Genomic DNA, 27,522 nt, shown 5'->3' with positions numbered 1-27,522 from the left:
CAGTTGTTGATTTAGGATATTTGTGCCAAATGGCTTGTCAACGAGACTAACCATTCTGCTAAAACAGCAAAACAGCATGATTTAAAACAAAAGGGCCACTGGTCAGAGAGGCCCCTGCAACCCACGGGACAGTGACATGGGGCAGACTCAGCATAACCTTCTGAACTTCCACACAGGCACCGAAATTTTGACTCTATGCATGTTGGACAAAGCGTACAAGATAACTTTATATCCCAGGCTTAACCTGACACTATACCCTGACAGTTATGTTTCTCATTAAGTGCAATGTATTATCCATGTTGTAAAATCAAATTAATTAACCATTATAACTTTTAATCTGGCATCCTATTTGGAGCTCTCAGTTTAAGAACAAAGGAAGGGAGCTCCCACCCCCTCCTTCTCAAAGTTACACTCAGGAGAGTTAGATCTGAAGCTGTGAAATTCCAAGACTGGATTTACAAAAATTTTTCCCTCTTAAATACATGGAACTAACATTGTTCTTGTCTTTCTCATATGTATATCTACCTTAGAGATGGTCATACTACCTCATGTAAGGTTGTCCTTGCTTTAACCATATGATTTAGTCTTATTACTCTTGTTATCACTTATCATGAATGTTATTACCATTGCAGTTATTATTATTCTTCTCATGTTTACTATCGTTGAGATTCTTTCAGCATTTCAGGAATGTTTATATTAATTAATGTTTGATATGTTTAGTTGTATCCAAGATATAAAATGTGTGGTTAAAACATGTACTTTTCGACCTGAAATTTTTAAGAATCATTTACACAAAGGATTGTAAATCAACTTTGAAAAGGAAGGACAGAAATGAACACGTGACTCTGAAAAGGAAGTTCTAATTAGCTCAGGACACCTTTGGGTGTGGCCAGTCTCATCTAAAAACTTTCCTACAAGGAGGAACTCTGGGGATACTCACTTCTTCAGCTCTTCTCTTGCTTCTTCACTTCCTCTGCATCCTCCAAACTCTTGCCCTTGTGGCTTGTAGCCTCGGCCCAATGCCCCTCAAGATCCGTGCAATGTAGAAGTCCAGGAAGGCTCGGAGTAAAGCTCCGAGGAAGCCCTTCTCTTCTCTGCGCTACGACACACACAAGTGACGGGAGTCGCGAGTCTCCCTTGCGGAAGGTCTCGCTTCAAAGCCCCACCTCATCATCCCAGCAACAGACATCCACGATCTTAACAGAGGTCCAAAACATTGACAGAACAACCAGAACTGTCTATTGAAACAGCTAAATAACCAAAGAAACGCAAGGAAACACAAAGACATCTCCAGACTTTGCTGAAAGTACTGGTGGTCTCTCTAATATAAATCGAGTTACCTGATTGCAAATCGAGTCAGACTCAAAGTATCAGTGGTTCTCAAGGCATTGTCTACAGGCTCCATAAAGTTCCTTTTCTCTGTATAGATAATTTCCATTCAAGTCACTCCGTTCACTTTACTTACCAACCTGTTTAATGTTTGTATGTGTTAGATTAGTTTTTATGTTTAGATTAGCAATAAAGTCTTGTTTGTATTCAAAGATAATTTGACTGTGGTATTTTTTGATAATCTCTTCACTTGATTTTCAAAGATCTGCACACCTAAGCTCGAACTATATCTAAACTGTGTGATATATAAGCCATGAGAATAACTACTCCAATACGTGAATTAATCATAATTCCCTTATTAAAGCTAATTCCTTACAATAGAAATTGTGAGTGGATACAACGAGCCATTGTATTACAATTTTAATGGTGGAGAATTTTATTCAGACAAATAATCTAATTATTTGTCATTTATCTCTCTTATAATAGTTGTCTAATGCAGCTACTTCCATTATAAATTTCCTTACATAATGATGGAGGTACGCAGGCACTTTAACCCGTAACGTACATTTATACAACCAAATTTCCTACACCCTGCATATGAAATTATGGTTATTTCAGAGCGTATCACAGGAGGTATTTCAAATAATGCTTGTAATATTTGTAAAGTGTTATTCTTGTTGCCTGAATGTTTATAAACATGTTATTTAAATATAAATTGAATTATTCACACAGTATCTTTTCATGTCACATAATATGTGTAAGACACTGTGGCTAAAATGAACTTTGTTTATTTTTAAGATGTGTAAAAATCACAAAAATTTTGTTTACTCTTCCTCAAGTCAATGAAGGCATCCTCTGAGAAAGCAAAATGAAAAATAGAACATTTCACTTTATGTTGTCTGAAGATCTTGGGTACATAAGACATGGTTTCTTCAGCTTGGGTTTAATTTTTATTGTGTTGTTATATACTTTAATGCCCTTATTATTCTTGCAGTATTTTTGGAAAGGACACTGCACCAACCAATGTACATTCTGATTTCCTGTTTGTCAATAAACTCTGTGTATGGTACAGCTGTTGTTTTCCTCCAAGGTTACTGGTAGATCTGCTATCTGAAACACAGTCTCCTGTGAATGAATGTTACTTACAGGCTTTCGTTATTTACACATATGCATCATATCAGCTTACAATATTAATGCTAATGGAATATGATAGACTTGTTGCAATCAGTAAACCTTTATAATACCACAACATTTTAACTCCCAAGTTTCCAACCATGTTGATAATTTTAAACTGGATGTTTCCAATGATTTCTTTTGGTATTGCTGCTCTTTTAACTGCCAGACTGACAATCTGTGGTAACAAATTGCTGAAGTTGTATTGCCACAACTGTATAATTGTCAAGCTCTCACTATTAATAATATGTGTGGCCTAATTGTAACAATCAAACTGCTTTCCTCCCTTTGAGTTTAGTCATATATTCATATGTTAAAATTCTTATCATTTGTCAAAGAAACCCAAGAGTTCAAGAGCAAAGCTTATCAACTTGTATTCCACACATTGCAATCCTTTTAAATTTCTCAGTTGCCCTATTTTGTCGATTTGTGAATGAGCTTCCTTTAGGGCTGTCTATTGTTCTTTCACTTGAGTTTCTTATTGTACCACCCTATCTAAACCCTCTTGTTCATGGTAGAAACTTTCTTGATATATGCAAAAATATTCTACACCTATTAAAAGCCTCCAGATAGACTGTTGTGTTTCTACTGTAATGTTACAACTTTTCTAAAGCTTCTATGCTCAAAAAGCTATTACAATTTTTTAAATAATTGTTTTTTCTTTTTCTAAATTCCATGAGAAAACATCTTTCTTTTTTCTGATCACCTCAATAAATCGACATAATTGCGACAACTTGAGAAGGGTGTTAGGAATTCTCAGAGAATCGCAAACTTAGACAAAGATTTTTTTTTAGCTTCCATATAATGTGAGCTTACATTAATAATAATACAGATTAAGCACATCAAATATGCTTTTATGAACAGTGAATCTTTTTATTATTATTACTATTATTTAAATAAATTAGTTAAAGTAATGGTGTGTAATTGTAATGTTTATTTAAATGATTGAATTTAATTGTTAAAAGTTATAGTTTGTATTATTTTACTGTTTCCCTCATTGTTCTACATATGAACATATTGCCAGAGTGAATTATTTAACTGGAAGGGCTTTTATTTCAAATAAGGAAGGAAGCTTTAGAAAAACAAATCAGGTTTACACAAGTAATTAATATATTGTATTTTACTCTTGCTGCCAACTTTATACCAAATTAATACAAATCCCAACATTTGCTGCCTGAGTGTATAACAATTCTTCTTGGAGAATGTGGGTGCGATTTTTGTTTCCTCCAACCAATCAAAGAATATTTTAACTATTACTATACTATTATATTTATATTATATGCCCTCTGTGTACAGCATACACAGTATGTATCTTTGAAAGGGCCACCACTAAAAATAGTACATGAAAAAATCTAATGTAATAGTGCATGAACAAAAGTAATATGTATATTTTTTACTTTTCATTGTGGGGTTTAATTAGATTAAAGAGCATATAAACCAAGCTACAACACAATTTATTACAGCAAGTTTTCAGAAGTGAACTAATACCTATAAGAATATTTCTAGAGCTCCATACACATTCCTATTCACTATATCAAAACGTCACTAAACATGATAACCCAAAGATAAAATAAACAGATTAGACAGTGTAGAAATTCTGTTGTTCCTTAAAGGGGAAAGGACTAAAAACAGCAGACGTCTGCAGTCTATGTTAAGAGTTAAGCAAAATATGTGTTATTGCTCTGAAGCCTGTTGCACAAAGCCGGTTTCAGTGGCTACCCAGGCAGGGCCAGAAGGGTGGCACAGGACGGCAGCTGCCACCCTAAAAATTAACTTTGCCACCCCAACTTGGACCCCACACACGTCCTGGAGACGGTGCACAACGGCTTAACCAGTCCTTGTCACGCATGGTCCATAACTATATTCTCTGTCCGTGTCTGGTGGGACAGCACCCCCCACCCCAATCAGATGGAATCCTCCGCAAGATGACACGGTTTAGGCTTTTAATTAAGTTTATATAAAAGCTTTTACAATTTAGAGAAATATAGTTTCTTTTTTTTTTTTTTTTTGCTTTTAAATTCATGAGCAAGTAAATTAAGCATTATATTCAGTTTTTTTCTTTCTTTCGTGGCAGCAGCGATGTTTCTTCAAGCAGAGCTATGATCACTAAATATGTCCAAATGAAACTAGGCATGGACACGCATTTTTTGTTTGCACATAGACATACCAGTCTGTCACTCAGTATAAAAGCCAACACATTTCCAGAGGAAGACATCCTGCATAACTGAAAGAGAAGTACTATTTTTGTTTATGGGGGGTCCAGGGATTTTTTTGTATGTCGCAAAAACGGAACTAAAGGGTTCATTTCTGGTGACTTTGGGAGAAGCATTTCTACATATACTTGAGTAACATTGTGTAGCATTAATGTATGGGCTATGCATCTCTTAAAGACTAACAAGACAGCACTAGTGAAGTTTCCCAAAATTGCCTTTCAAAAAAGTAGCCTGCTGTGACAGTACCAGTACAATGATGGAATTACATGGCAATACTGTGGTACTTTAAAACCATCTTCACCAGAGTGAGCGGCACGTCAGATCAAAAGCAAAAATAAACCCATAATCAATTAAGCTTTCTACACTGGAAGCATCTGTGGCAGTAAACGGATGTCCTGTTCTATTTTTCGCTGCACGTGCTGGCGCTACTTCTGCCAACAAGACAAATAAGTGGTTTAGAAATACTCAAACCAGCCCACCTGGCACCAACAATCATCCATGCGATTAATGATCCGCCAATCGTGTGGCAGCAGTGCATAAACTCCTGCAGATACGGGTCAGGATCTTCAGTTAATGTTCACATCTACCATCAGAATGGGGAAAAATGTGATCTCAGTGATTTGGACCATGGTTGATGATTGTTAGTGCCAGATGGGCTGGTTTGAGTATTTCTGTAACTGCTGATCTCCTGGGGATTTTAATGCACAACAGTCTCTAGAATTTACTCCGAGTGGTGCCAAAAACAAAAAAACATACAGTGAGAGGCAGTTCTGTGGATGGAAATGCCTTGTATATGAGAGAGGTCAATGGAGAATGGACAGACTGGTTAGAACTGACAAAGTCCACAGTAAATCAGATAACCGCTCTGTACGATTGTGGTGAGAAGAATAGCATCTCAGAATGCTATTCTGGATGTGGGTTGGTGCTGTTTTGGCAGCACGAGGGGGACATACACAATATTAGGCAGGTGATTTTATTGTTGTGTCGGTGTATATATACAATATATATGTTTCTCATCTTTAAGAATAGGCTAACAAAATTTAGTTGGGGATGCTACAGGGGTGCAATGGACTTTCTTGGGAGGCTTAAGCACCTGCAAGCCCCTCCTTAGTGCCCATGGCTGTGTGCCATCAGGTTGCAAAATGAGGCAGTTCATTAAGTTATAGAGAAAGCTGTGAATTTTGCCTTTGTAACATGCACCAATGAGCTCATAAATCAGCCATCACCAAAAAGTATTGCAAAACTGGCTTTTCCTTTCCACTATCTTTGATGGACTACAAACTACATACTTTGTGAGAGGCCTGCCAACTGCATTTCCTTTATAAAAATCTTTTACACTGCAGAGGGTGCGTTGCATGATCTAGTCACCACATTTCACCAACATTTGCCCCTTTTTGTTTTCTGTCTCGTAACACCACTGACACAGCTTGCTGTTGCCACCATGGCTTAGATGGCCAAGCACCTCTCTAATAAACAGTTGATTTTTGGTTCAAATCCCAGCTGTGCGTATCTTGCAAAGTGTGTACTTTCTATTATTCTATTCTATTAAATTAAAAGTTAATACAAGTATTTTCCCAAAAAGGAATCACAAAATATTACAAATACAACTTTTTATTTGTATAAGGGTAGATATAAAATATACATCATATATTAGTAATGTCACAGCTGCACTGCAAATAAATATTTGACTTGAAACAATAATAGAGAAAGGAAAAAAAATGTATTTGTACATAATGATACTCTAAATAAAATATGGTTCTTTGGTTATCTAAAAACTATCACTCATACTATATTATATATATATATATATATATATATATATATATATATATATATATATATATATAAAATCTATATATCAGTTACACTCTTTTTGACCATCTTTACTAGTGAGGTCAACCAAAATATTAAATTTTTTAAAGAACCTACTAAATACTTTTACATTTCTTTCTTGAAATGAAACATTAAATAATTTGAGTAACACAAAATAAACAATATGCCTTAAACACACTCATTATTACAGTACAACAGCATCAGTCTGGGTATTTAATGGCACAAAGTAATGTTACCAGAGAGACAAGAGTAAATCCAATTCACAAAAAAAAAAAATAGTATAAAAACAAAATGATGGCAGAAATAGCTTTTTGACTTACTGCATAGCCATAGAGCAACATAAATAAATCGGGCAGTTATTTTATTGCGTATTAAAAATAATCTTAAAACAGCACTAACTAACTTTTTGCAAAGGATACTTTGAAGAGAACTGCCACACTGAAATAATTGGTGTCTTGTTTTCCAGTAAAAGTATCTAAACATCCAAAGCTTGATATACCTACTTTTTAAGACACGAAGACTTGTTTCAGATAAAGGTTTTTTTCTCTCTCTCTCAGATTAAAGTCTTTTTTTGTCTTGTGGCACTGGAAGATTTTTCACTTGACAGAGCACCAAGGCAAGTGCATTCAAGATACATTCTCTGAAAACAAGTCTCTTGAAACACTAGCATGACAGACCACTGTTTTTCTTATTTGAACTTAATAATTTTGTGTGAATGTTCCCAAACAGTAAAATGTCTTGCATGATCTTTACGTACGAGTATAGTACAATAAAGGGTTAGAATGCTTTGCTCTCTCGTACCTCATTATTGACATTTCTTTTAATCAGGCTTACCTAAACTTCTATTCAAAGTGTAGGGCAATATCACAAGTACTTCGATCACATCTAGCATATAGTGTATACAACCCACAACTTTTATCAGCTTAGTAAAAAAATATATTTTTTTTTACCAAATGCTTTGTATTATGATTGACATAGCAGCCTCCATAGCTTTAAACATGTATAGGCATGTACATTTCCAGCTTAATGAAGCCAGCAGAATTTCGATGGAGCAATAAGATTATGTCCTGCTTTGCCTCTTATCAATGCATTATAACTCCAATCAAAAGTATGAACACCAACATTATGTATAATATGGACACGTTTATGAATCCACAAAATTACACATGCTCATAGTTAAAGACAGGGTTTGAAAACAGGTCTAGGTGAAGTAAATGTTTATGATGAAGAATTTAAATCCTGGCCCCATACCAAGGTAGGTGAAACATTATAACTATTACGGTACTAATGTAGAACACTCAAAGACTAAGGCCAAACTGAGATGGTTTCTTGAAAAATGTAATAGAAATAAAAAGAAAGCCTTGCGGTTAATTCTCTCTAATCAAGACACATTTGGCTGTGTTCTAAAAGGAAATTAACATGTCAAAACTTGCCATGTATAAACCATAAAAATGAAAAACAAGCAGTCATGTTTACTCAAATACTTCTTTCTTTGATTGAGGGCCATAAAGTGATTATGCTTGAAATCATTTCACAGTGATAAAACAACATTCACAGGACAGTTCAGTGACAGGCCCTTGGGGCTGATTTTAAATGAGAATTAAAATAAAGCTATACTAATCTGCGAATCAGGTTGTTCTTGTCAGGCTCTAGAAACTCTTCGACTAGAGCAGTTGTCAGTTTTCTTAACTCTTCCTCCAGACTAGAGATATCTCTGCAAAAATACAAAAATAAATAAAATGAAATGTGGTACATTTTTCAACTATTTGTTTCCTATATTCAAGAATGCAGAAGATCAGTGAAGTAAGTAATGTATAACAGGAAACTTTTAATGTAATGCATGGACATGCAGTGGCCCCAAAATATACCTTGACCTTTTGGACATTTAGGCCATTAAAAAAATGTATTACTGCATTGCATAATATATCAGACAAAGTGGCATCTGTAAACAAATGATGCAAACACATTTTCTCAGAACTTCACTTTTCTGACATTTTTTGCAATGACTTTAAACTGGTATTAAGGTGATTTTTAGTGGATGAATTAATTCAGCACATAAACAATGGACATGTTCCTCTAACGTTTGCCGACCAGTAGGTGATGAAATACATTTTACATAATTTTGCAGTTAATTTTAATCTAACAATCTTTTTGTGAAATGTTTTGATTGGAAAGTGTGCTGATGCTCTAACTTTCTTTAGAATAAATGCCACTTGGCTTTATATGTCTGTAAGTCAAAGACATTCAAACATTTAAAAGTGTAGCTTAAATTATTTATGGGGGAACTATATTTTTAGGCTTATATAATATATATATAAGCCTAAAAATACAGTCCCCCCATACACACACACACACACACACACACACACACACACACACACACACACGGTCAAAAGCTTTGAAACACTTATTTTTTTATTATAATTTTTTTTTCTTCACATTTTAGAATAATAGTAAAGTCATCAAAACTATGGAATAACATAAAATGGAACTATGGGAATTATGTTGTGACTAAACAAAATCCAAAATAAATCAAAACTGTTATATTTTAACATCTTCAAAGTAGTCACTCTTTGCCTAGTATTTGCAGAAATGTACTCTTGACATTTTCTCAACCAACTTCTTGAGGTATCACCCTGGGATGCTTTTTAAACAGTATTGAAGGAGTTCCCATCTATGTTGGGCACTTATTGGCTGCTTTTCTTTATTATTTGGTCCAAGTCATCAATTTCAAAAATGTTTTTTATTTTTATTTTTTTAATTAAATTTGAGTTTTATAATGAAATAAAGTAATATGGTGGCACAAATATATTTCTGTCTACAAAACTAATTTCAAACATTTAATCATACGCCTTCAGATCAAAAGATTTTTAAGATCATGAGAAATATTTCAGTCAAGTGTTTCAAAACTTTTGACCAGTAGTGTATGTATGTATATATACATACATACATACATACATAACATACATATATCAGTATATTCTTCATTTAAAAAGTTTTACACATACAAATGTTGTATTATACTACTTTCTGTTAAAATCATGTTTTAAAAAATGTGTTTAAAATCATGTACACACATGAGATAAAGACATCAGTGGTCTAACAACAACATTTATTTTACATGGAGCAGGTCACCTCAGAGGGGCTAACATTTTAAGATCATAAGACCCGCTGAACACTACTCAATTAATCTTGATAATCCCCCTATTATTGGTCACTTTCACTCAGATTGAATTCATCACAACTGAAGAAATTAATTTGCTTTAGCCTAATGCCACATGTATGTCACTAGGTGTCAGTATAGGTCCAGCACTCCAGAAAATTTAGCACCTTTTAAGCATAAAGTGTCAGATTTAAGGATCATAAAAAGTAAAAACTGGAGTCTATTAAAGCAAAACGTATTCTTCTCTTAAGCAAATATAATACAAACTATCCAGTAGAATAGTCTAGTACTTTTACATTTGTAAATTTATATTACTGTTGTTTAGTACCATCAATATCATCCATATTAAATACTTTTAATATAATAAAAGATACAAACCGTTCTCCTGGTGAAGCACAGAATTCTGTGTAATACTTGATCTTTGGCTCAGTCCCACTGGTCCTCAGAGTAGCAACAATGCTATTCTGAAATGTGAAAGTGACCATTTGGCTATTTTTGGACAATGGAAGGACCTGTAGAAAATATTAAAGATCTCATTTATTGTAAGTCCAACTTTGTTTGTAATTAACCTTAATAAAAATAAATAAAAATAAAACCTGATGAACTGATTTGACTTACACATTTTTTGTCAGGCTTACTGCTGTCATAACCAGTGGTCACATCTCTGATGTGTGTGATGCAGTAACCACCACAGAACCCTGGGTATACACCCTGACCTCCGAAGTTGCGCAGACGGCTAAATATTCTATTAATAGTGGGAGGGTCACTGCAGACGACATAGGAGGTTCTGGAGATGTGATAGCCATATCTGGGGTGAAACAGTAGAGCGAAAAATTTAGAAATATCCAAATAATATAAACAATATATTACAGTTAAACACTTAAGACTTCATATTTGATTTAAACTTATGACATTTGACAATGATTATCATTAGTTTAACTTAAAAAACAACAACAACAACAACAAAACATTAAAGGGTACATAATAAGTAGTAAAGGCCTATTTACACCATGTCCGAATTTTTAGTGCAAATGTTTATTTCGAACGAGCTTTTGAATAGGAATAATGGATTCCTATGGTGCTGTTCACACCAGGTCCAGCAAATCATCCGCCGACAATCCAAAAGTTTTTTTATTGGAGGGTAGTCAGATTTTATTTTTTTTCGGACTGCAAAGAAAACTGACTGATCAATGAGATAAAATGCTTTTTGTCATGTTTCCAGCTGCTGCAAAATCCAGCGTGATGGTGGCACTAATCAACCGTCAAAATAACAACAAACACCTGCACTGAAGTCCAGATGCTTTTGAGTTCACACACCCAAAAATTATATACTTAAATTGAAAGAGTTTCATTTAATGAACACTTTGTACTACAAACACAAGCCTATAATATACACCGATAAGCCACAACATTAAAGCCACCTGCCAAATATTGTGCCAAAACAGTGCTAACCCACATCTCAGAATTGCATTATGAGATGCTATTCTTCTCACCGCAATTGTACAGAGCGGTTATTTGAGTTACCGCAGACTTTGTCAGTTCGAACCAGTCTGGCCATTCTCTGTTGACCTCTCTCATCAACAAGGCATTTCCATCCGCTGAACTGCCCCTCACCAGAAATCCCTTGATGAGAAAGGTCAACAGAGAATGGCCAGACTGGTTTGAACTGACAAAAGTCTACTGTAACTCAGAAAACTACTCTGTACAATTGAGGTGAGAAGAATAGCATCTCAAAATGCTATTCTGAGATGAGGGTTGGGGCTGTTTTGGCAGGTGGTTTTAATGTTGTGGCTGATCGGTGTATGTGCATGTAATATAAATGCAAATGAATACACAGACACCGAAGTGTATACCTGTGCTCTTATACTAATGCACAAAATGCAATTATGCTGTAAATAAATAATACAGAAGCTGTGAAAAAACATTTTCATTTTAAAACATTTATGTAATGTGCTAATACCTCATATTTTATAATATACCTAGCATTTTGTCTTAATGTTCATTATTTAGGCTAATATTTATATGACTGCGTTTATTATATTATCCTGGCATTAAAAATAGCAGTGAGGTTTACCCTACCTTGGAATTATGGGCCAATTTGTCCTTTTGAATTTTTAACACATTTACATCAACATAGAAGTTTTTGGCCTGAATCTGCATGACATCCTCCACAGAGGTGATCTGAAGCTTACAATGTCATTTTTTTTTCTCATGCATTTAAATACAAAGCTACAAAAAAAAGTCCCTATGTTGTCCTGAAGAGTCAAATTGACCCTTGTTTTATGTTCAATTTCAAAAGCTTATAATACATGCTCTGTTTGCTACATCTCTCTAATTTTGGTCTAAAATTGTTTGTCTAGGTGCCAGCTAACACTAGACAAATATTTTTTTTCTCTTTCACCTTATATACACCAATGTACAGTTCTGAAAGACAGGGGACACTTCTACAATTAAGAACTTGGGTGTTATATTTGAAAGCAATATGTCCTTTGAAAATCACATTTCCAATGTTTGTAGAACAGCATTCTTCCACATCAGAAATATTGCCAAGTTAAGACACAAGCTCTCGGTTTCTAATGCTGAAAAGCAAATTCATGCGTTCATGACCTCAAGACTCAAGATTGTAATGCATTATTGGAGGGGAATGTCCTTCAGGTTCAATAAATAAGTTTCAGTTGGTACAAAATGCAGCAGCTGAGTGTTGACTAGAACCAATAAATATGATCATATCAGCCCAATTTTATCGTCACTACATCGGCTACCTGTCAAGTTTCTTATTCTGCTTATTAATTACAAAGCTTTGAATGGTCAATCTCCCCACTACTTAAGTAACCTTCTATCGTGCTATAATCCATCATGTTCACTTCGATTGCAAAATTCCGTCCTGTTGATAGTACCTAGGATATCAAAATCCACAAAAGGACCAATAACAGAAAGGCGAGAGAAAAGTATGCGATGCGAGTGTCAAGATCTAACAGGACAAGAATTAGGAGTTCACCAGAATCAGCAGCAATTAGCAGGTCATTAGTTACTTTAATTAGTGCAGTCTTGGTGCTATGTACAGGACGGAAGCTAGATTGGAAAAGTTCAAAAATGGTGTTGTTGGTAGCAAGGTGGGAGTGTAACTGTGAGGCAAGAGCTTTTTCCAGCAATTTGAAACGGAAGGGGAGGTTTGAGATAGGGTGGTAGTTATTGAATTCAGATGTGTCCAGACCAGGTTTTTTTTTTAGGACTGGGGTTACAGCAGCAGTTTTTAATGGGACTGGTACCATACCAGTGCAGAAACTCCTATTAATTAAGTGAGAGGTAGGTGTTGATATCAGAGAAAGAGAGTGTTTGGGCAGAAGTAGTAGCAGGGTCAAGGTGGCAGTATGTAGAGTTCAAATTTGTTTGCCGATGGGGTGGTGGGGTTGAAGTCGGAAAAAGTGGTGGCAGGAAGATCAGTTTGAAGGTCAAGGAAAGAAGGCAGAGGTACTATAGAAGGAAACAATGCATAGATGGAGTCAATTTTGATCTTAAAGGAGTGCAGGAAATATGTGCAAAGATCTGAAGACCAAGTAATAACAGAGGTAGGTGGGTTTATGAGTTTGTTAACAGTAGAAATAATGGTTTTGGCCTTTTAACAGAATTGTGAATAACTGAGGACCAATATGCTGAGCATGCATTGTTTAATGCAGCTCTGTACATCTGAAGGTGGTCAGTGTAGGCAATGGAATGGACAGTTAGACCAGTTTTCCTGTAGAGGCATTCAAGGTGACAACAGGTTGATTTTAGAGCATGGAGATCAGCATTGAACCATGGGGAGGAGAGAGATGAAGGAACGTGTCTAATCTTGATGAGCGCATCAGAGTTAAGTGCACTGGAGATGGCTGTGTTATAACTAGAGGGAATCTCAGAGGGACAGGTAAGATCAGTGATGCTGGAGAGTAAGGAGTCTTGCAGAGAAGCATTGACGGAATTCTGATCAATAGTCTTAAGATTTCAGAATGATATAGCAGTTTTCTGACTTGACAAGTGAAAGTGGCATTTACACCTGAATTCAATAAATGAGTGATCGGACAACCCCAAAATAGAACCAGAGACCTCATTTAGGCCAGAGGTACAAACCAGGTCCAAAGTGTGACCATGTGAGTTTACGGGAAAGTTGAGATGTTATACAAAACTGAAACATTCCAATACAGATATGAATTCATGGGCATTAGCACAATTAGTCAATATGTATGTTAAAATCACCAAGCAGTATTACAGCAGTGGAGAGTGCACAAACAAGAGTCAACAATTCTTTCAGTTCTGTAAAAATGTTTGATAATGGTTTAAGGGGGTCATTAAACAAGAATTACAAGGAGTGAGGGACCTGACAATTTGAATGCCAATTATTCAAAGGTATTAACTTCGAGTACATCAATAACATTTGCTTTTAGGTGGCTGCGAAAAACAGCACTGGATGAGAGGTGTGGTCTGGATAAGTAGCTGTAACCAGGAGGAATGAGTACATTTAAACAGAAATAATCAGAAGGAGTTTGCCATGTTTCTGTGAGTAGCAGCATATCATGTTTTTTATCACACAGAGTGTCACAAAGAAATGTAGCTTTGTCAGCGACAGTTTAACAGAGCCAGGGAGAGATGTGCGAGAGATGCAGGTTATAGCAGTTAAACAATTAGTGTTCATCACACGGGGTGGTGGCTGAGTATACAGTCTGTTGGACCAAATGGATGAAATAGCAGAAGCAGTGGGTGGAGCGATGAATGTAGCGGGGGCGACAAGCAATTCCAAGTGCACTGCAAATGCTATAAGTAGCAGTATCAAGTCGTGGTCAAGAGTTCATGCAGCGAAGTTGAAACGATGAGTAACTAAGCTTCATAACGAGGATGCAACAGAACAGCCAGGCTAGAGCTGAGGCTCATGCTAGGCCCTCGGCAGATGATTTTATTCCAGTTCTACACATAGTCAGATTCATAACAGATGGCGGTGGAGGTACGCAGAATGGGTCGGAGCGTTATTGCTCCATAAGGTTAATACTGACGCCAACCACACCAACAGCTCTCTTTACTCATTTCACTCAAAATGCATCAAAAACGACGAAAATATATAAAGAAAGTTATGCCAAATTAGGTAATGCTTTAACAGCATTACATATATTAATCTCATGCATTGACAGCTGAATGCTGAAAGATCTGTGCAGTAAACCAGAATAAATAGGCCTATGTTTGTAGAACAGCACCACATACTGTACGGGCATGAAACTGCTTTCTATTTTATTCTTTTCGGTCTCGATGTGAATAAACTTTTCATCGGTAGATTGTCTTGCAAATTTGTTACATATTTGGTGTAAACATGCCTGAAAAAACAAAGTAGCAAAAGAAGAAGATATTACATAGATTGGTGCTCACATTTCATAGATGTTCCATAGTTGTTGGTTCAAGGAAAGGTTTTTGGCGTGTAGATAAGCAGCCATCTCAGCCACAACAACTGCTGTACTGACTCCATCCTTATCAAGAACCATGTTCCCACACAGAAAGCCTGGAATCATAATAAAGGAGAAGATAGAGTAAAACTTATTTGGCCTTGACGGGGATATAAGCTTTTTATAAGGCATAGTTCACCCCAAAATTAGATTTTTGTCATAATTTGATGACATTTTTATTCTTCCGTAGAACACTAATAGAGCTTCCAATTTTGGGTGAACTATCCCTTTAATATAGTTTTATAAATAAATATAACAACCTGCTGCCATTTCAAAAGAAATTAACTTAATGCATGTCTGGTAGGGACGTGTAAAACTATGCATTCTCAAAATCGACATGTTAGTGGGTAGTCTGAACGACATGTCCACCACACTCCGATCGCACACTTTTTTAGGGGGCGTTCACATAGGTTGCGTTCTTGGATTCAAACAGCAGGACAGAGTGCAACATTGTAACATAATGCAAGGCACTCGAGATATGTTTTTATAAGCTTAACTACTTTTAACATGACATCTTAAAAACACATGTGAGATGCTGAAAAAAAAAAACAATGGGAAGCATCGCCATATGTACATAGGCCAAATATATATATATATATATATATATATATATATATATATATATATATATATATATATATATTATTTAAACATGTATTGTTAAAGTCTGTGTATCTGTTATAAAGCAGTGCTTTAATGGTTGTAGCAGCTGTGATTTGAAAAGGATGAACTCAGAGAAAGGCTCAATTCATCCCCTTAAAAGCACTGCTACTAAAAATATTAAAGCTAAAAAAAAAATAAAAAAAAAGAAGAAAAAAAAAGAGAATAGATAAAATTACTATTAAACCTTCCTAATCAACTTGTCTGTTGTTGCATGACAAGTCAACTAGTCTACTATCCTGACCCTATGCCATCCCTAATGTCTGGTTTTAAACCTATACCTACCAATGGATTCTTCAAATGAAAAAATGACCTCCTTTCCTGTTTTTGTTAACTCGTGGATTCTATTTCCAATCCATTTGAAACCTGGCAATGTTTCCTAAGATGAAGTAAAGGAATAAAAACACAAATGTCAGCGAATAAAACTAATAAACAAAACAGAAACCCACTGCTTATGTAAAATCTGTGCATTCATCTATTTAGATCGCAGTCTGTTTAAGAATAAATAAATAAAAAAAATGTAATCTTAGTTCAACTTGTACTAACCTCAAAATGGAAGCCCTCTATGCGTGCAAAGGCCTTAAGTATTTTGGATGAGACAGTGGTGGCCAGCATGTATACTCTTTCAGTGTTTGCTGGGTCTGGGTGCGCTTCCTTCCAGTTAAACAACATCCACCAGCCAAGCAATGCAGCCAACTCATTTCCTGTGAACACTTTCCAACTGCAGCTGCCCATAAAAACATTGGACACTAAATACATGACACTCAACACTTAAAACAAATACTATCAATTATGACTGAAACGACACATTTTACAGTAAAATCTGAATACTGCCACAATGTACATAATATGATGCAAAATCCAAGGAAAGGTGTAGTTGAGGGTGTACAGTAGAAGAGGGCAGGATAACCTACTTGTCATTATGCTCTGCAACAGCAAGGCGATCAGCATCAGGGTCTGTGGCCACCACAACACGGGCCCCTTCTCTCTCAGCTAAACGAAGGGACAACTCCTAGAACACAGATAATGTAACACCATGATGACACTCAGAATACTCAAATGGTGTTTTCTTTAAAACCTACATTTGGTGAAAGATGTCTGAGTGGTACATTTGAGCAAGCAAATACTTAAAGCAGCTCTCAGTTTTCACGTTTATAAACATAATCCATCAGACTCTAGTGCTTTAAGCAATGTCTTCTGAAGCGATCTAGTTGGTTTTAGGTGAGAACAGACCAAAATATAACTACTTTTTCACTTCCTCCTTGGAAATCATGATTTCAAGCTCGATTACACTTCCAAGTGCTTGACGGATGTGCAGGGCTGCGTTCCACTTCACTTTAAACATCCATTCACTAACTCCCCTAAGCACTTCACCTCGGGGAATCCCCGCCACCATTTTTGAAGTCCGTTCCACTTCGTTAAGTGAGCGAGGGAAGTTTCAGTTAACAGACCCTCAACCCCTCGATTTTGACAGAGGGAGCGAGCTTACACTGATGTATGTTTCAGGTAGCTCCATATCCCACAATGCAAATCGATAGTAACGTGAGAGCAGATTGCACTTCATAACCCCCCCCCCCCCCTCCCACAACTCTAATGTATGATGGAAGTGATGTTAGGTCAGTTAAGCATTTTAGAAAAGTTATACTGAGATTTAACAGCATAATACTTGTAGCTGCCTTGAACTGTTATAGCTCATACAGTTACTGCTCTGTGCTGCCTGCCTCACTGGACCCACTACAGTTTGCTTACAGAAGCAACCGCTCCACTGATGATGCCATTGCAGTTACAATACACACTGCTCTTTCCCACTTGGAAAAAAGGAATGCATATGTGAGAATGCTGTTTGTAGACTACAGCTCAGCATTCAACACCATAGTGCCCTCCAAGCTTGACTCGAAAATCTGGGCTCTGGGCTTGAACAGCTCACTGTGCAGCTGAATCCTGGACTTCCTGTCAAGCAGATGCCATGTGGTCAGAATGGGCAGTAACATCTCACCACTGACCCTCAACACTGGAGCCCTGCAGGGCTGTGTTCTCAGCCCACTCCTGTATTCCCTGTACACACGACTGTGTGGCAACACATAGCTCCAATGCCATCAAGTTCGCTGATGATACGACGGTGGTAGTTCTGATCACTCACAACGATGAAACAGCCTATAGAGAGGAGGTGCACACCCTGGTGCCATGAGCATAACCTCTCCCTCAACGTCAGAAAGACCAAGGAGCTTGTAGTGGACTTCAGGAGAAAAGAGAGAACACAGCCCCATCACCATCAATGAAGGACCAGTGGACAGGGACAGCAGCTTCAAGTTCCTCTGTGTCCACATCACTGAGGAACTCACATGGTCCGTCCACACTGAGGCCGTTGTGAAGAAGGCTCACCAGCGCCTCTTCTTCCCGAGACGGCTGAGGAAGTTTGGAATGAACTACCGCATCCTCACACGGTTCTTCACCAGCACTGTAGAGAGCATCCTGACTGGCTGCATCACTGCCTGGTACGGCAACAGCACCGCCCTCAACCGCAAAGCCCTGCAAAGGGTGGTGCAAACTGCCAGACACATCAGAGGTGAGCTTCCCTAACTCCAGGACATCTTTACCAGGCAATGTGTGAAAAAAGCTTGGAGGATCAGAGACTCCAGCCACCCGAACCATGGGCTGCTCTCATTGCTACCATCAGGCAGACGGTATCACAGCATCAGGACCCGCACCAGCAGACTTCATGACAGCTTCTTCCCCCAAGCAGTTAGACTTTTGAACTCTTGATCTCTCACGATCAACATATTTCAGCACTGCACTTTATTAATCTCACACTGGACTGTCATCAATTATATTTCCCTTAACAACACACTGGCAACTGACTATCAACCGGCAGCCTGAATGTCAATACAACCACTATACAAACTTACTGCACATTTATATAAACTCAGCAAAAAAAGAAACGTCCCTTTTTCAGGACACTGTATTTTAAAGATAATTTTGTAAAAATACAAATAACTTTACAGATCTTTACTGTAAAGGGTTTAAACAATGTTTTGTTTAATGAACCATAAACAATTAATGAACATGCACCTGTGGAACAGTCGTTAAGACACTAACAGCTTACAGACGGTAGGCAATTAAGGTCATAGTTATAAAAACTTAGGACACTAAGGACAAAAGAAAGTTGCCCAGGGTCCCTGCTCATCTGCGTGAACGTGCCTTAGGCATGCTGCATGGAGGCATGAGGACTGCAAATGTGGCCAGGGCAGTAAATTGCAATGTCCGTACTGTGAGACGCCCAAGACAGTGCTACAGGGAGACAGGAAGGACAGCTGAACGTCCTCGTAGTGGCAGACCACGTGAGACAACACCTGCACAGGATCGGTACATCCGAATATCACACCTGCGGGACAGGTACAGCATGGCAACAACAACTGCCCAAGTTACACCAAGAACGCACAATCCCTCCATTAGTGCTCAGACTGTGCGCAATAGGCTGAGAGAGGCTGGACTGAGGGCTTGTAGGCCTGTTGTAAGGCAGGTCCTTACCAGACATCACCAGCAACAACGTCGCCTATGGGCACAAACCCACCTACGCTGGACCAGACAGGACTGGCAAAAAGTGCTCTTCACTGATGAGTTGTGGTTTTGTCTCACCAGATATGATGGTTGGACTCGTGTTTATCGTCGAAGGAATGAGCGTTACACTGAGGCCTGTACTCTGGAGCGGGATCGATTTGGAGGTGGAGGGTCCATCATGGTCTGGGGCGGTGTGTCACAGCCTCATCGGATTGAGCTTGTTGTCATTGCAGGCAATCCCAACGCATCCTCCTCCCTCATGTGGTACCCTTCCTGCAGGCTCATCCTGACATGACCCTCCAGCATGACAATGCCACCAGCCATACTGCTCATTCTGTGCATGATTTCCTGCAAGACAGGAAAGTCAGTGTTCTGTCATGGCCAGCGAAGAGCCCAGATCTCAATCCCATTGAGCACGTCAGGGACCTGTTGGATCGGAGGGTGAGGGCTAGGGCCATTCCCCCAAGAAATGTCCAGGAACTTGCAAGTGCCTTGGTGGAAGAGTGGGGTAACATCTCACAGCAAGAACTGGCTAATCTGGTGCAGTCCATGAGGAGGAGATGCACTGCAGAACTTAATGTAGCTGGTGGCCACACCAGATACTGACTGTTACTTTTGATTTTGACCCCGCCTTTGTTCAGGGACACATTATTCCATTTCTGTTAGTTACAGGTCTGTGAAACTTGTTCAGTTTATGTCTTAGTTGTTGAATCTTTTTATGTTCATACAAATATTTACTCATTAAGTTTGCTGAAAATAAAAGTAGTTGAAAGTGAGAGGAGGTTTCTATAAGAGGAGAGTTTATATTATTTTTATTGTATACTGTGCATTCTATATTGTGTGTATTGTATACTGTACATTGTATATTATTATTTGTATATTGTGTTGTGTTATTATGTGTATATTAGTTTAGTAAATTGTGTTGTGTAAATCTGAAGTTTATTGTAAATTGTTATATGGAGTGGTGGTGGCGTAGTGGACTAAAGTTCTGAACAGGTAAGCAGAAGGTTGTTGGTTCAATCCCCACAGCCACCCCCATTGTGTCCTTGAGCAAGGCACTTAACTCCAGGTTGCTCCAGGGGGATTGTCCCTGTAATAAGGGCACTGTAAGTCGCTTTGGATAAAAGCGTCTGCCAAATGCATAAATATAAATATATGTCTCATCACTGTCATGACTGCTATGTTGCTTGGAACTGCACCCAAGACTTTCACCCACAGTTGCACTTGTGTATATGTTGAGTGACAAAGTGATTTGATTTGATAAAGGCAGCATAAAGGTATTCTTTATGACTTGAGTGGTTTTATCCATGTCTTCTGAAGCAGTACAATTGTGGGTGAAAAAAAAGACCAAAATGTAACTCCTTTTTCACTATAAGATATTGAGCTCGATTACACTTCCTCACGCTTAACTCATGCGCAGAGCTTCTTCCATGACTGCGCCAAGAAAAGTGCAATGTTAAGATTTATAGTTAAAAAAGGAGTCAGTTTGGTCTGTTGCTCTCCCAAAACCTTTTGGGGGAGAAATGCTTCAAAAGACTATTTTGAATTAATCCACTCAAATCGTTTGGATTACCTTTATGATGCCTTTATGTTCTTTTTGGAGCTTCAAAGTTAGGACCCCACTGATTTGCATTGTATGGATATACAGGTGCATCTCAATAAATTAGAATGTCATGGAAAAGTTCAATTATTTCAGTAATTCAACTCAAATTGTGAAACTTGTGTATTAAATAAATTCAATGCACACAGACTGAAGTAGTTTAAGTCTTTGGTTCTTTTATTTGTGATGATTTTGGCTCACATTTAACAAAAACCCACCAATTCACTATCTCAAAAAATTAGAATACATCATAAGACCAATAAAAAAAACCATTTTTAGTGAATTGTTGGCCTTCTGGAAAGTATGTTCATTTACTGTATATGTACTCAATACTTGGTAGGGGCTCCTTTTGCTTTAATTACTGCCTCAATTCGGCGTGGCATGGAGGTGATCAGTTTGTGGCACTGCCGAGGTGGTATGGAAGCCCAGGTTTCTTTGACAGTGGCCTTCAGCTCATCTGCATTTTTTGGTCTCTTGTTTCTCATTTTCCTCTTGACAATACCCCATAGATTCTCATGGGGTTCAGGTCTGGTGAGTTTGCTGGCCAGCCAAGCACACCAACACCATGGTCATTTAACCAACTTTTGGTGCTTTTGGCAGTGTGGGCAGGTGCCAAATCCTGCTGGAAAATGAAATCAGCATCTTTAAAAAGCTGGTCAGCAGAAGGAAGCATGAAGTGCTCCAAAATTTCTTGGTAAACGGGTGCAGTGACCAACACCAGCAGATGACATTGCACCCCAAATCATCACAGACTGTGGAAACTTAACACTGGACTTCAAGCAACTTGGGCTATGAGCTTCTCCACCCTTCCTCCAGACTCTAGGACCTTGGTTTCCAAATGAAATACAAAACTTGCTCTCATCTGAAAAGAGGACTTTGGACCACTGGGCAACAGTCCAGTTCTTCTTCTCCTTAGCCCAGGTAAGACGCCTCTGACGTTGTCTGTGGTTCAGGAGTGGCTTAACAAGAGGAATACGACAACTATAGCCAAATTCCTTGACACGTCTGTGTGTGGTGGCTCTTGATGCCTTGACCCCAGCCTCAGTCCATTCCTTGTGAAGTTCACCCAAATTCTTGAATCGATTTTGCTTGACAATCCTCATAAGGCTGCGGTTCTCTCGGTTGGTTGTGCGTCTTTTTCTTCCACACTTTTTCCTTCCACTCAACTTTCTGTTAACATGCTTGGATACAGCACTCTGTGAACAGCCAGCTTCTTTGGCAATGAATGTTTGTGGCTTACCCTCCTTGTGAAGGGTGTCAATGATTGTCTTCTGGACAACTGTCAGATCAGCAGTCTTCCCCATGATTGTGTAGCCTAGTGAACCAAACTGAGAGACCATTTTGAAGGCTCAGGAAATCTTTGCAGGTGTTTTGAGTTGATTAGCTGATTGGCATGTCACCATATTCTAATTTGTTGAGATAGTGAATTGGTGGGTTTTTGTTAAATGTGAGCCAAAATCATCACAATTAAAAGAACCAAAGACTTAAACTACTTCAGTCTGTGTGCATTGAATTTATTTAATACACGAGTTTCACAATTTGAGTTGAATTACTGAAATAAATGAACTTTTCCACGACATTCTAATTTATTGAGATGCACCTGTATTTACATCGTGTCTCTATTAAAGTGTCTTTGTTTGTGTTATGCAAAAGAAAGTAAGTCATTTGAGATAGCATAAAGATAAGTAAATGAACATTATTATAATTACCTTTTTGGGTGAACTATTCCTTTAAGTGCTTTATTAATGATTTGATTTGACAGTAAATTACTTAAAATGTGTTCTGTTCATCGCACACTGTATTACTTTAGAATACTGGGAATATAGTTAAAGAGCTGTATCAATTTTATGGTGTTTCTTCTCCTTTTCCGAGCTTTACAGATTGAAATCACTATTCACTTACATTATGGCAACTAAACCCTGTAAAGACTTTTTTTTTTTTAATTCATATTTTGTTCTTTACAGAGAAAAGAATGTCATACGGTTTTGGAGCGCCATAAGGGCGAGTAAATAATGACAGAATTTCTATTTTCTGTTAACTCTGATAGTAATCATTAATTTCTTTTCATTAATTAGGGGCCAAGCACAGACAGTGCTGTAGCCCCTATTGTATCCATTAGTACTATTTTTAGGGGCAAGCACTGAAAGTGCGTAGGCACCCTATTGTATTCGTTAGTTTTCTTATTATTATTATTCCGCCACTGAAGTCTATGGCAGCCCATAGAACCGTACATTGGAAACTTATGAACATAGGACACTCTGAACTGTGATTGACCCAAATTTGGGGTCCTAATTCCAACGTTCTAGCATCACCAACTGTTCAAAGTTGCACTTATGTATATGCTCATAACCTTTGAACCATAAGGACTAGAATCAAAATATTTTTTTCCTCTGATTCCTTAGCTCATGCAGAGTCGAACGCACACCAATATTTCACCAAGGTTTCAATTTCTGTCTGACTAGATTTTCCAGCATTTTGAATTTTCAGAAAAACCTACTTTTTCAAAGTCCTAGACCGTAACTCCGATTTGCATGAAATTTGTTGTGTATCATCTAGGGACACTGGGGAAAGAAGTTATTAATGATTTTTGATAGACCAAACCGTTCTCAAATAATGCTTCAACGAATATGGCGGAGAGCATGCCAAAATGGTCAAGAGGCTGTATCTTCACCTCGCTTGGGTGTACTGACACCAAACTTGGTATATGTCATAGCCATAATAACTTGAGGATACCTGCACAGTTTCAGGACAGTGCCACCAAGTGGTCAGGAAATACGAAAAATAGCCATTTTTGCTTATAACTTCTGAATAGTTTGACCTAAAATTATGAAGCTGGTCTCTTTAGATTCCTTGGGGCATACGGAGTTGAATGATACCCAATTTTCCTATGTCGGCCATTTTGAGTTGTTGTAAAATGCTGTATTTTAAAAACGCCTTGGCTTACATTTATGAAACTCAGTATGCGTCATCGGCACTATGCCCTGAGCGTACCTCTACATTTTTGTGCCAGCGCCACCTTGTGGTCAAAAGTTAAAATGAAATGTATAAAAATTATTATAACGTTTTATTATTTTGGCCTATTGTCCTGTCACTGGTCTCTAAAGATTCCTTCAGTCATGCCGAATACGCGGATACCAAAGTTGCCATAGTCGGCCAAACTTCCTCTCCGCCATTTTGAATTTCATTGAAAACATACTTTTTCGAACTCCTCCTAGGCTGCTAGTCCGATTTGCATGAAATTTGTCGTGTATCATCTAGGGATACTCACAACAAATAGTTATGAAACGTTTTTCGATAGACAAAATGGTGTTCGAATACCACCCCAATGTATTTGATGGCAAGTCGCCAAAAAGCATCTGAGTCCCTCTGCAATGCTTTGCCGTATTTTCATGAAACTTTGAGTGTGTAATAATGACCACACCTTGACCCCACCAAGCAAACTTGGTGACTGTGCCACCTATTGGTCAATTTATAATTAATTGTATTTAAATTTTAGCAATTCTACTTATGGTTTTTTTTGCTGCTTTTCATAGTCATAATCAGTGATGTCCAATGACACTTTCGTACATGCCATACATTGGAGCGCTTGGACCTGCAATTGCTGCTTGCAGCTATATTTAGGGGCCAAGCACCTAAGATGCTGGAACCCTATTGCATCCGTTAGGATTTTCTTATTATTTTTTGTTTTTTCTGCCCTAAAAGTGAATGGGCAGCAAAGACCTTAAGTCCTAGAGACACCAAACTTGGCAGGATGGTCCCAAATCCTGACCGCTACTCAGACGCATACACTCACACCCATCTGACTCTAGGTGGCACTATAATAAGCACTTTTACATTTTGGCTCATATCTCCACAACTGCGAGGGCTAAAATCAAAATTCTAAAATTTTCTCAAATTCATTTTTTTTTTTTTTCTGATTCTGATTCCTTGGGTCAGGCCCTACAAATTCTCCAATTTCATTTCAGTCTATAAATTTTTTCTGCCATTTTGAGTTTTTTGAAAAACCTATTTTTTCAAACTCCTCTTAGACCGTTTGTCCGATTGGCATGGAATTTGGTATACATCATCTACAGACCCCCCTGACAAAAGTTGTTCAAAGAATTTCGATAAGTTAAATCGTTCCAAAGATATTAGTGAAACAGTTCCTTTGGTGGAATGCAATTTGAGTAACTGATCAATATCTACTCAACGCAAACTCGAAACGTAACCAAACTTGGTATAATTAGTCAGGAGGACATTTTGAAGATGTATGCAAAGTTTTGAACAATGCACCACTAGGGGGCGCTACAACTAAAAAAAACTATCGTAACTTTGAAGCCGTTTGAGTGACAAAGTTCAAATTAAATATGCATCATCTTTGGTTCAAATGCTAACATATTCTTAAAAAGTTGTCTCGTCAAATCAACAAATATGGCATGTTGGGAATGGCCGACGGTCATGAAACTTATTTACGCAAGTAGGATATCTACACAAAGCGGTATATAAAATTTTGTGACAAATATTTTGCAAATATCTCCGGAACGGTATAGGCTAGAATAAAATTCTACAGCTTTTCTGAATCCATCAGTGCCCCCAAATGGTATGGTCAAATGAATTTCCATTTCCGCAACAAACGTTTTTGCGGCTGAGTGGAGTAGTGGTTAAAGGCATGAAATGTCAAACAGATGGTTCCCGGATCGATACCCACCTCAGCAAGTCATGCATTAGAATTGTGTGTAGTTCTGGTGATTTTTGTGTTGTGCTTACTGAATGGAGGCTGGGTTTTTCCCAATCAAATGTTGATTTGCATCTTTGTTGAAAATTTACATGAATATATATAGTTGATCATGGTAAAAGCTGTGCTCTGCTGTGATTCCATTAAGCTTGGTATGTCCCTTTGTTGACTGGCAATGTTGTGGCTGTGTGGTGCAGTGGATAGCACACTGAACTGTGGAACGGAAAGTTGTGGGTTTAAATCCGTCTGGGGGCAATGTTAACCATGCTAGCTCTTTGAGCCTCAGGACATGATGTTTATGATGCATTCAAATTTTCTTTTAAATCTGACAATGCTTTTAAAATATATAATACTTTTTAATAAAATTCAATGTGGCAGAGGGACAGTATGGCTGATAAAGTTGTATGCTCAAATCCAATCTAATGTTGTGTGTTTGCACTTTTTGTCATATGTGACCTTTGGGTTGTGGTTAATGCTGTGCAGTGCTCGCCATTTTGGGTGCTTGGCCCCATAATTGCTGCTTGCAGCTATACTAATTATTATTATTATTATTCAATATTCTTTTCACTGTGCCATAGTCAAAGGGTCAGCCATGATTAGTGTTTTGTCATAAAAACATGGGACTTCTTAAATTGCACATTTAAAATACTAAACTGATAGCCCCAAATAAATTATTTTTATTGTATAATTATTTTTGGTAACACTTTTTTTTTACAGTGGCCGTGTTACACACATTTCACTATTTTTAATAACTATAGTAATAACAACAATAAGAAGTACAAGCAGCTCTACAAACAAAATTACATAATACATGTAGTTAATTAGATTACTCAGTAATTAATGTAAATACACAGTAACATGTAACACTAAAATAAAGTGCGACCGAATTTCGCATTTTTTATTTTAATTCAATACATTTTATTCTAATTCAAAGTGATGTAAACATTAAAAGTCTGTGAGGTATTCCACGGATATGAAAAATGTGAAAAGTTCTCTTACTAAGACTGATACTCCTTCCTCTGGATTAGGACAACTGACAGTGGAAAAATCTGGATCGGGATCTTTCTGCTCTGGAACAGGGATAGGAGGTGGGAAGCCAAATTGCTGAAAAGCTCTCTGGACATAGTTGTGACCAACACCATGGAAAGATGAATGGACAAACTTCAGTGGAGACTTTGCGTTAAGTTCTCTGCAATGACAAAAATTTGAGACTTGTGAATTTCTTTAAAAAGACAGTTCTGTTCAAAATCCAACTACCCTTAACATGTTACAACATATAATCGAAAATTAATATAGCTCCCTTTGGTCAAACAAAAATGACCTAGGTATTACAAATTATGTTTGGACGTTTGTGTAAGTCAGTGTTGTTACTCGCTATCAAGTCATACATAAGTACAGAGTATAGGCTGTGGAAAATGGTAGTGCACCACAATTATTTTAAAAAGCTTAAAACACCCTAATATTCAGCTGTAAAAGACTAACATCACTGTTGTTGTACAGGTAAAAGATTGCACCTATGGAAGCAGACAGTGCTCAGCTCTTCCATGTACCAGCGGCAGACATCCTCTAGAGGGTCTCTACTTAGTGAGCTGCTTTTAACTAGGTCCTCATTCCAGGACTCAACCCAGGGCTCAGTACTCTCCTCAATGCAACACAAGATCTCCTTATCATGTGGCGAGGAGATCTGCGCACCACTGTGCCAGTAAACCTGCAGAAAAACAACAAGGTTGATTCAGACAATTTGGATACTCCATTTTTTTCTTTTACAAGAGCCCATCTGAAGGTATTCACAGTTAAGAACAGTATCAATCTCA

The 27,522-nt window shown here is 37.6% G+C and overlaps 1 protein-coding gene and 1 pseudogene across 1 annotated transcript in view; one reads left to right on the top strand and one right to left on the bottom strand.

Annotated features, from left to right (window-relative positions):
* The first annotated feature begins 2,197 nt into the window (after window positions 1-2,197).
* On the top strand, window positions 2,198-3,075 carry LOC127422096 (olfactory receptor 1496-like; annotated as a pseudogene).
* Window positions 3,076-6,344: 3,269 nt separating this feature from the next.
* LOC127421993 (glucose 1,6-bisphosphate synthase-like) overlaps window positions 6,345-27,522 on the bottom strand; it is a 56,144-nt gene continuing 34,966 nt past the window's right edge. Inside the window, exons 6-14 of the mRNA XM_051665287.1 lie at window positions 27,223-27,416; window positions 26,708-26,897; window positions 16,751-16,848; window positions 16,383-16,563; window positions 16,122-16,215; window positions 15,103-15,232; window positions 10,330-10,519; window positions 10,090-10,223; window positions 6,345-8,262 (exon numbers count right to left, since the gene is read on the bottom strand). Of these exons, the coding sequence (XP_051521247.1) occupies window positions 8,160-8,262; window positions 10,090-10,223; window positions 10,330-10,519; window positions 15,103-15,232; window positions 16,122-16,215; window positions 16,383-16,563; window positions 16,751-16,848; window positions 26,708-26,897; window positions 27,223-27,416 (1,314 nt within the window). The 3' untranslated portion in view covers window positions 6,345-8,159. The remainder of the gene's footprint in view (window positions 8,263-10,089; window positions 10,224-10,329; window positions 10,520-15,102; window positions 15,233-16,121; window positions 16,216-16,382; window positions 16,564-16,750; window positions 16,849-26,707; window positions 26,898-27,222; window positions 27,417-27,522) is intronic.

Source organism: Myxocyprinus asiaticus, chromosome 31, assembly GCF_019703515.2.
Source record: "Myxocyprinus asiaticus isolate MX2 ecotype Aquarium Trade chromosome 31, UBuf_Myxa_2, whole genome shotgun sequence".
Classification (NCBI taxonomy): domain Eukaryota; kingdom Metazoa; phylum Chordata; class Actinopteri; order Cypriniformes; family Catostomidae; genus Myxocyprinus; species Myxocyprinus asiaticus.
Note: the sequence above shows the minus strand (reverse complement) of the source record. Positions and strands in the feature narration are given on the sequence as shown.